Source organism: Cyprinodon variegatus, unplaced genomic scaffold (genome assembly GCF_000732505.1).
Source record: "Cyprinodon variegatus isolate N-32 unplaced genomic scaffold, C_variegatus-1.0 Scaffold1142, whole genome shotgun sequence".
NCBI lineage: Eukaryota > Metazoa > Chordata > Actinopteri > Cyprinodontiformes > Cyprinodontidae > Cyprinodon > Cyprinodon variegatus.
Genome location: NW_015151595.1, coordinates 227,249 through 238,004, shown reverse-complemented (window position 1 = coordinate 238,004; position 10,756 = coordinate 227,249). Strand labels below are relative to the sequence as shown.

The following is a 10,756-nucleotide window of genomic DNA, read 5'->3' as shown; positions in this document are numbered from 1 at the left end:
AGACATTTGATCGATAAAGGGACAAACTAATCAATCAATATATTTTAAAATAAACTAAACCAACAAATAAAACAAGTAAATAATTATAAAAATTCCCGGCCCAGGGTCTTTCTGCATCAAGTTTGCATGTTCTCCCTGAGCATGCGTGGGTTTTCTCTGGGTACAGTCCAAAAACAGGTTAATTGGCTTCTATAAATTGTCCTTAGGTGTGAGTGTGTGCATGAATGTTTGTTTGTCCTGTCTCTGTGTTGCCCTGCGATGGACTGGCGACCTGTCCAGTTTGTCCCCCGCCTCTCGCCCATTGACTGCTGGAGATAGGCACCAGCACCCCTCGAGACCCCACTCAGGACAAGTGTGTAAGAAAATGGATGGATGGATGGATGAATAAGACAGAATTAAAAATCAGTGAAATCAACTAAAGAGAACAAGTACCTGTGGAAACTATTCAAGTAGTAACAAGACTCCTGAGCAGAATATAGGAGGACATTCAACAAGATGACAAAGGATTTGAAACCTACAATCAAAAATGTAATGATAAAACCAACATAGAAAAAAAAATATAATGATTTAAAGGAGAAGTCCGGTTAGCAAGGAATAAACAGTGGATCATTATCTATACCTAAAACTAATACGTTTGCAGTGATTTAATGAATTTAGCGTTAATCAGTAAAAAAATAAAAATGGAGCCTAGGCGGAAGTTCAACTGCAGCCAATCAGCTTTGAACCTCACCTCCACGAAAGCCAATCGGCTTCCAAAGCTCATCTTAAAAGGCCTCCTATACGCACCTGTCTGCTGCTGTGCGCAGGTGGCGGATGCACTCTGACTTTATGCAGATGACCCCGTTTCAACCCACCTCCATCCTCCACCATCGTAGCTAAAGCTTCATTAGAGTCATTCCTCCTGGACTCTTACTGCGTTCCCTGTCTCATCTTAACCGGTCCAGCAGAAGACCACCAGGTTGAGCCTGGTTCTGCCGGAGGTTTCTTCCCAACGGGGAGTTTTTCCTCTCCACTTTATGCTTGTTCATCATGGACAGGTTCTCTCAACCTGTGTTATCCAAACTGGACTTCCATCTTCCAGAACCTTAAGTGAGGCTCTAGAATCAGCCCATTCAGTCCACTGGATCTCCCCATAAAGCTCAACATCTCACTAACCAGCAGTCTACAGACTGACCAACTTCATCTATCTCCTCTCCACCACCAGTTTCAGGCCTGTGGGGAAAACAGCCCTATTCTTTGCTCCTGTTCATTCATATCTATCAAAATTAAGCGCTATGTTTCCTGCCGAGGTCTGAGCACCAAAGACAAAGTAAATCTATCAATAAATTTCTCCTAATTGTCTTTTCTCTTTGCGTGAAAACGATCACTGAGTCTGGGAGCGGCCATTTTTGCCCAAATGTAGGAACACATCACTCCTGACTTCTTCCAGCAGTGACGTCACTCTGCGGTAAGCCTAGCGCCATTCTCCCCGCCTTACAAGCTAAATCAATTAACCCAGTTCTGTCCTTTTATGAATACAGTTATCTCTGTCTGGATTGGTTACAAAAGTTTGAGTTTAGAAATCAATTTGCAAAAGTGTTTATTCAACAGGAATTTGTTATTTTATAATTATATGATTTATTTGTATGTTTTTATGAATTTTAGTCTTTAAAATAGCATAAGTTGAATATAACATATTTCTGACTGGATCATTTCTAGACAATACTTTAGTAGACTTTTGACAAAATACTTCTTCACTCTTGATTAACTAATCTCTTAGATGGCTACTTTTTACTTTAACTTGACTGAAAGCATTAAAGTAGTGCTCCTCTTACTTTAGGACAATTGCTGGGTGTCGTCATACACACTACGCTTTGTTTTTAAAAGATATAAATATAAAAATATAACCGCGGATGTCTGGGGGACAGTGATTTGCCTACATGTTATGAATGCTGGCGTACCATAAATAATAAAGTATGAACAGTTTAGTTTGTGCCTTCAAGTCGTCGCCCATAGGAAAACGTTACTTGGATATAACCTAATGGAATATCTTCAGAACGGCTCCAAATGACACAAAACTCATATAAGTGAGTAGAACATGATGTAATAACGTAAAATCAAGGGTCAAATGTAAAAATACGGTGTTCCCCTTTAAGGAGGGAAAAGTAGAGAAAAGGCAAANAGTGAATTTACTGCAGATCCTGTTTCATTGGCTTCAGCAAAGGATTCCCTCTCTAAATGCGGCTCCATGTGCCTCGATTTCATCTCCTGCTGACATGGTAAGGAAGTCTGTGGCAGAGACCCCCCCCCCTTACTGTGTGCTTGCTGTAGTTTCAGCTGCATTAAAGATTAAACAATGTACCTCATTATGGGAGAAAGACACCCACTGAGGCTACTCTCGCCCACTTTTCCCTGCATGCACCAAAGGAATTTCAGATTTGCCAGCGCTGCATAGTGGCGCACATGAATGAGAACGCGTTTGTTCACTGAAACATGCCGTAGCTACGCAGTCATGCCCAGACACCCTAACACAGGAGCAGCCGCTTTTAATGGGGCATCTGTAGTCATGGAAACCTGATTTGATCGCACTTGAGTCACAGCACATGTTATGAGACGAAGTGGCCAAATAACAATGATCTGCATATGGATATAGACGCTCATCTGCTTTGCTTCTCTTCTATGGCCTGAAGCGCAGAGGAAGGGAGGAGATAGCGGGAGGGACTGAGGGGGGGGTGAAATGAAAGAAAATTAGAGGAGAATAAGAGGAGAGAAGGAAATGAGGGAGCATGCAAAGGAGAAGGGGTGGGCATGAGACAGGGACAGAGGGGAGCAGGGGATGGGAGATGCTGCAGGCATCAGATCAAAGCTGCGGCTCTATCCGGCTGCTCGGACACTGAGGCCTATGTCTGCATGTCTGCTGCTCTGCTGCTCATGCTGCACCTGTGCTTCCAGGAGGCTCTGCAAACCTACTGATGAACACTTAAAAGATGCAAAACAGAAAGAAAGAAACGTCACATTTAAAGTGGCTGATGAGAAATAAACTAAGATAAACTTTTAGCATTTGTTCCTGCCTTTGTACTGGTGAAACTGGTTTATTTATCTTTAACAGCACCAGTAACAATGTCATCTTGCTGTGGTTTATTTAATTGGATTTAAAATGACCTGGATTTTATATTTAATTGGAATTTCATTTGATTTGTTTATTATTCAAATAACAAAACAATATGTCCCTTTTTTAAATTTAAACACTTCATTCCTAAGGAATTGACCCAAATTGACATCTTGAGTGAAATAATCCTTTATGGTACATTTAGTTGCCAGAGTTCAGGTACTGAGAGTCATTTTANACCCAAATTGACATCTTGAGTGAAATAATCCTTTATGGTACATTTAGTTGCCAGAGTTCAGGTACTGAGAGTCATTTTAAGAGCTTTATCACCAGATGAATTTAATCAATTTTTAATTCAATCTAAATCAATTTCATTTAATGCATTTTATTTATTTTTTAGAGTTATCCTCCTAATACTGTCCATGCTTTGTATATAGAACTGTGCTGTAGATTTTCTTCCGTGTCTAATGTTAAAAACAGAAGCATTTCCTGCTGTCACCTACATTTTACTGCTAAGCTACAGAAATAACAGGAAGCTATAAACACAAACAGGCCATTTTTAAGGAAAGCCTGGGAAATAATATTTATTGCAGCACAGTATTTGTAGACTGTTCCTTCTTCAGATCGTTGCAGACCTTTCCTATTCTTAGAGTTAAACTCGGCCTTTAAGCTGCTGCCTCTTTTTCTGCTCCACCCGGGTCTCCATCTCTTCTATTTTCTAAGTTTTAAAGATGACAGCATGCATTTCAGAGTTTGCATACTGGTAAATATTCATACCACTCTGCTTTCATGATCTGTTCAATATTGCACGGCAGGAATATTTTTAGTGATTACGGCGCCTCTTTTTCACACCTGCAGAAGCTTTCATGCATTATATGATTCTTGGATGATGTCAGGAGGAGCCTCATGCTTTTTTAAATTCCTGATTTAATAAACTGGGATTATGGTTTGAAGGAAGTTGTTCTTTCCATGTTGAGGTTCAAATCAGCAGCATCAGTGCCTTTTTATTCAGTGATGCTCATCAAGCTTGCAGTCAGTGTGCAGGAGGATTATTCAGGCTGCAGTCTGTGTGTGTTTGCATCTTCATGCGTGATCTTTAGCCCTGCATCAGTGCAAGGTCTTAAGGGGCGTCGTATGCTGCTTCTTTGCTTCTTCTTGGAGGGCTCTTACACTGTGGTTGCTTGGTAACCCTCGTGTTTCTGATTGTGGAGCCAATTTGTTTCATCCAGAAAACATGAGTGAGAGAGAGAGGAAATTACATGAAATGTTGATGACGCTGTCAACAAGAGATGCTTTCTGTTGGCTTGGAACACTGGGATTCAGAAATGCTGAAGATTAAGTTTAGAGCTCTGTTTTTCTCATGGAGTAAATCTGTCAAAAACAAACTTAACAGAAGAAGCCCTTTGGTCTCAGAGGTAAACATGAAATAATTTTGATTTCTCCATAATCTTCCCCTGTTAAGCCTGGTTTATGCTCATATATCACTCTGGATGGCATCCGCCATATGTTGTTGACAGCCCGTCGGCTGGATCATGCTTTGTTCTCCCAGCATGGACTGAACTGTTTAACCAGGTTAGTGACTCACAGGTTCATAATCATCCTCATTATCACAGTGACTAACCTGTGTTTCTCTCTCCTGCAAAAGTTCCTGCCTTAGAGGCCAAAGCTGCTGTTGCTGCAGGTCTGCAGTCTGTGTTTTAAATAAACGCTTTTTGAGTCATCCCACTGTCTGTCTGGCATTGAATGCTGGGTCCTCTGTTCTGACAGATACTCATGTTTCATATGGCGAATGTAAGAGACGTTAAGTCTGAGGCATACGGCCTCAATCCCAAAATGTTTTCAAATAGAACTTTGATTTTTTTTTCACTGCCCTTCAAATATTATCTTGGTTAATCCAATGTTAAAGGCGTAATGACCCCCAGCAAATCAGCAGGTCAGTAAAACTATCCAATCTACAACAGAACAAAGTTCCCATCATGTCTGTTAAGGTGGAACCAGGTGCAGCTTAGACATTGGCATACCTTAAACGTCTCAGTTATTATATGTTCTTCTTCTGTCACTAAATTATCCCAAATCATAAAGTCATCATAACGTCGTATTCTTCCCTGGCCTCAGTGAATCAAACACATCAGCTTTTTGTCTCACAGGAGCTCTAGAGATGTACGTCTGTTACTCACATGCTGTTACCAGGATGATGATTCTGACATATAGAGCTTTGATGCAAGAGATCCAACAGTCAAGATTTAATCCTGTGATCCTTCTTCGCTTTGCAGAGGAAGGAGGCAGCTATAGTAGGAAGCTTTACCAAAAAGCAGATGTGACAGTTACATTTCCTTCGTTTTTTTATCCATCGCCTCTTTAAATAAATAACATCACGCTGCAAAAGTTGTAGGTGCTAAAAGCTGAGTGCACATGCTTCCAAAAGTAATGTCATAAACCATTTTTGTTGTTGGGTGCATCCTACTAAGGCTAACTGAGTTTCATTTGAAACCAAAAGGCAAACAGAAACCTGCAGGCATTTAGTTTAACTGCTTCATTCTCTCTCAGTGAAATATCAAAGGATTGGCAGTTTTTTTATGCTACCTCTTATTTCAGCAAGAGAGAAAATAAATGGTATAAAAAGGTTTTCTCTCTAAAAAATACTGTATAAATGTGAAATATGCAGCCATGTCATCTTTACAACTTATCTCTCAGCAGGCTGAATTTTCTCACCGTGTCCCTGATCCATGCAACCATAGTCATGCTGGTGTTTAAAATGAATCTGCAAGGTGTATAATATTGCATTCACACCTTTAAACACTGATGGACCTACTGGACCAAACTAGAATGACTGAAACTAGAATAAACATTAGCAAAAGAGTTTCTAAATATAACTGTAAGTATGCTGCACCATTCTTCAGCGTCATTTTAGAAACATGCAGTTTCAAAATCTAACATTTCTCCCTCATTTCTACTACAGCCCTAAATTCTGTTTATAGGCCTTTTTCTGTTGCTTTTCCTGACAATTACTGATGTGATTAAAGGTCAACTATCTGAATAGAAGATAATCTATTCTTTATTCAATTTGCCATAATGCTGAGCCACAGATTCTGATCATGTTATAACTATAATGTAATGGATTCGGACCCAATATTCAACCACGACAGGTCAGTGACGCCTAAAGTACTTATTGGAAAAAACGGGTTTAAACAGCTCTGGCTCCCTGGTGTGCAGCTGTCGATAACGGGCCGGAACGTCCTAGAGGCAGAGGGACAGGTCAGAGGCTGCAGAGGCAGGTTAGAACTGAGGAGTTGATGAAGGACTAACCTGGTAATGAGAGGAGCCAGAGCGCTGAGAGTAAGACTGACACAGGCAGGAGGCTTCAGGGACTAAGATGTCGGCTTGTTTGTGTGGGCAGACCGTTGACCGGTCGACAACGTGTGCTGGCTTTCCAGCGGCTTTAGTCCAGAGGCAGTCCAGGTTCGGTAACGGGGTCCAATAAAGCAGCAGAGGTACAGGAGGGGTAATCCAGTAAATGTGTCCGATTCCAGTTCCAGGTCTAATTTCCTTATTAGACCACATTATATTACTCCAACGACTGGAGAAGTGGGTGGGCCTCTCTAGTTCTGTACTAAACTGGTTCAAATCATACTTGGAGAACAGGAAGTACTTTGTGTCAGTAGGCAATTTTACATCTGAGCAGACAAAGTTGACCTGTGGAGTTCCCCAGGGCTCTATCCTGGGGCCTCTTCTGTTTAACATCTATATGCTCCCACTGGCTCAGGTTATAAAGAACAACAATATTAGTTACCATAGCTACACAGATGACACACAGCTATATATTACAGTATCACCAGGAGACCGGGGCCCTGTACAGGCTCTTGGTAAATGTATTGATGAGATTAATGACTGGATGTGCCTCAACTTTCTTCAGCTGAACAAAAACAAAACTGAGGTGATTGTTTGTGGAGCTAAAGAGAAACGACAGCAGGTTGTTACAGAACTTCAGTCCATACACCTAAAAACCACCAATCAGGCCAGAAATCTGGGTGAAGTGATGGACTCAGACTTAAACTTTGAAAAACACATCAAAGCGATCACTAAATCAGCCTACTATCACCTGAAGAACATCTCAAGGATAAAAGATCTGATGTCTCAGGAAAATCTGGAAAAACTAGTCCATGCATTCATCTTCAGTCGGCTTGACTACTGTAACAGCATCTTTACTGGTCTACCTAAAAAATCAGTTAAACAGCTGCAGCTCATTCAGAACTCTGCTGCTCGAGTTCTCACAAAGACCAGAAAAGTGGACCGCATTAGTCCAGTTCTCAGGTCTTTACACTGGCTGCCGGTCCATCAGAGAATAGACTTTAAAGTTCTGTTGCTGGTCTATAAAGCTCTGCATGGTTTAGGCCCAAAATACATCAGTGACCTCTTGACCCAGTATGAACCTACTAGAGCCCTCAGGTCATCCGGATCCGGCCTTTTATCAGTTCGCAGAGTCAGAACCAGACATGGAGAGGCTGCGTTCAGCTTCTATGCTCCACATGTCTGGAACAAACTCCCAGAAAATCTTAGATTAGCTGAAACACTTAGTTTATTTAAATCCAGGCTGAAGACCCACCTGTTCTCAGCTGCATTTACGTAGATTCTATTCAAAAGTTAAAATTCGCCCGTCTCTGTATTCTCTCTTTTTAATTTTAAATGTTTTTAATTTTGAATCACGCTTTTAATTGTTTTTAATTGTTTTCTTTCCCTTTTGCTTATAATGTTTTATGTAAAGCACTTTGAATTGTTCTGTACATGAAATGTGCTATACAAATAAACTTGCCTTGCCTTGCCTTGCCTTATAACCACAGAGAGTAAAGGGGGCAGGCAGGCTCAGGTACTCAGAAAAGGGTTCAGAAGCACAGGTGGTCAATCTGGAATCCAGTTTCAGGACTCAGACAGGCAGAAAAATCCAGAGAGGGATCAGAATCGGGGGACAAAGACAGGTTGGTAGGCAGGCAGGCAGGCAGGTTCACCATGTTAAAGGCTGGAAGTTTCTTACCAGCTTGAAACGATCTGGCACTGGAGACAGATCAGGATGGAGCTTATATGCAGGTGGCGACAGGTGAAACAGGTAGAGGTTAACAGCAAGGAGGGTGGAGACTGAAGCAGAGTTAAGCAGAATCAGCTCCAGTGCCAGGACCTACACAAATAAAAACAAAAGTGTAGAAATGGATGTTTTTGCAGAGAAGTAACATAAGGTTGAGCGTGTTTTTACAGGAACATCTTAGTTTACTAGTGAGCAGACTTTGAATACAGAATATTCTAACATTATACTGCTTTATTGTTTATAGATAATGCAACTATAAAAAGTTAATCTCATCTTCTGCTTTATCCGGGACAGAGTTGCGGGGGCAGCAGAGACTCCCAGACTTCCCCTTTGCAGACACCTCCCCCACCTCCCCCTCAGAGGGAGGCGTCCAGGGAGCACCCGATAAAAAAGTCTGATCCTCCTCAGCTGCTGGAGAAGCAGCTTTACTCCGAGCTTCTCCTGACTGACCGAGCTCCTCACCCTCTCTCTAAGGGAGAGCCCAGCCACTCTTTGGACGATCAAATTGTGCTGAGGAGAAAAATGTGGTTATTGGAACCTACAGATATAACAGCGGTTGCACACATACGTTTCTGTCGGACTCTGATTCCAGCTAGGATTTTAGAAAAGCTTGCAAAGCAATATCAGTGTTGATCTGTGACCAAAAACCATGAGACCTGGAAAGTTTTTCCACTGATATCCAGACCATTTCATTGTTTTCAAGGTTTCCATTGGTAGAAAAGGCCTTAATTCTACAGCAAGCAGTTTGAATGCTGAACAAACACAGTTCAAATATGGAATTGGACAAAACAACTTCTGGCAAATAGACAAGACATAGTCAGGGAGAACATGCAGAAAGATGCCGGGTCGGGAATCGAACCCAGAACCTTCTTGAAGATTTGAAGGTTTTCTCAAGCCTGAAAGGATTTTTTTCTCCCCTTCCTCTTTCTAACTTACCGTAAGAGAATCTGGTAGAGAGCACAGACCGAAAACACAAAGCCATGCATGTCTAAGGCCCTCTATCTTCTTCTACAGGTGGGTTGCATTTTTACCTACAATTCAAAGTGTTCCCCTGCATACAGCGCTGAAGTGTTGGCCTAGTGGCTAGAGCAGAGCACTGGGGCTCCGAGAAGGTTGCAGGTACCAAGTTCAATCCCCCCAGCCTCCACTCTGGGTCCCTGAGCAAGACCCTAAACCCCACACTGCTCCCCGGGCACTGCACAATGGCAGCCCACTGCTCCCCGAGGAGGTGGGCTACATGCAGAGAGGGAATTTCTATAGTGTGAGATCAATAAAGGGATTTACATAGAAGTTAACCCACTTGAGTTTGCAGCAGTACTTGTTCAGAGTTATGTGTAAACCTTGTTGTTATTTCTGCTGCACATGCTAACAATAGGGACAACAGGCTTTCCTCTAAGGGGAATGAATTCCATTAAATTCATTTCACTTGTGTTGCTACAGTTCACAGCCTTTTCAAATGTGTTGCCTTTAAACTGGCTGTTTGCTGTATGTAAGCTAACAAGTTTGCCTCTGAATGTCCCCTGAATCAACAGAAGGCTTATATTTGGTCTCTCATGTCCCCCAGTCAGCTGCCTTGAGCTCTTGATATTTTTTTTAATTGCACCAAGAGTGCATGTGGGGGGTGTATTAAGGTGGCGGATCACTTTCGGCTCTCTGTCAGCTTTGCTTCCCTTGGGCATCAGTGTTTTCCTCCTAGCTCCACCGGGCTAGAACAACAGTAACAACCGCAGTTGTAATCGTTTTGGGATGGGCTGCTTCTGTTCGATGTGTGTTTATGGAGGGATGAGCTACTTGTGTCTAAGTGTGCCGCTATGCATGAGTGTGTGCATGGATTTGTCTCCGTTTGTGTGGTTTTGTTCTGCGTTTGCTCCTTTCGGAGAGGGCTTGTTCATTAGGTCTGTGGGGAGATGAGCTTTCTGCTGACTTTGTTGGGTTCAGAGCCAGAAGCTCTAACTGATCTATAGTGTCCCCCACCCACCCACCTACCCAAATGGCTGCCTGCAGAGGAAGGATGTGTAACACATGGATTACACATAAAGCTTCTCTACTTTTATGTTCATTTGAATTCAGAAGGGCAACATTTTAGTTTTTACCCCTTTTCCTGAGGTAATATCTGCAAAACTAGTGATAAGTGATAAAGATATGGTACCAATTATATTTCCTAGAAGTTTTCAGTATTACAAGCTTCACTATATTCTTTATGCATTCAATGCCCCTAAATTAAATCTAGTGCAACCAACTGCCCTAAGAAGCCACTAGCTTTGTAAAAACCGACATCCAGTGAAATACTGAATCCCACTAACAGGGCTCAGTGAACAAAGAGCCTCATGAAGACCAAGCACACCTGGTTGTCACCAGGGTCTTGGTAACTCTGGAGGAGCTGTAAAGATGCGCTGCTCACTTTGAATGAGAAACTGTTTACAAATCTAATTCCAATACAAACTCAGTAGGAAGATTTAAAAAAAAATTTCCCAGTTGATCTCCAGTCATAATGACCAACCTTGATGCATTAAAAGAAAAAAATTAATCAGTTTCAGTTTATTTCTATAGCTCCAATTCACATCATGTCATCTCAGGTCACTTTCCAGTTC

General features: G+C 41.8%; 1 protein-coding gene across 1 annotated transcript in view; it reads left to right on the top strand.

Moving 5' to 3' along the window:
- The first annotated feature begins 4,999 nt into the window (after positions 1 to 4,999).
- LOC107101724 (connector enhancer of kinase suppressor of ras 2-like) overlaps positions 5,000 to 10,756 on the top strand; it is an 84,003-nt gene continuing 78,246 nt past the window's right edge. Inside the window, exons 1-3 of the mRNA XM_015400740.1 lie at positions 5,000 to 5,021; positions 6,302 to 6,363; positions 8,460 to 8,672. Of these exons, the coding sequence (XP_015256226.1) occupies positions 5,000 to 5,021; positions 6,302 to 6,363; positions 8,460 to 8,672 (297 nt within the window). The remainder of the gene's footprint in view (positions 5,022 to 6,301; positions 6,364 to 8,459; positions 8,673 to 10,756) is intronic.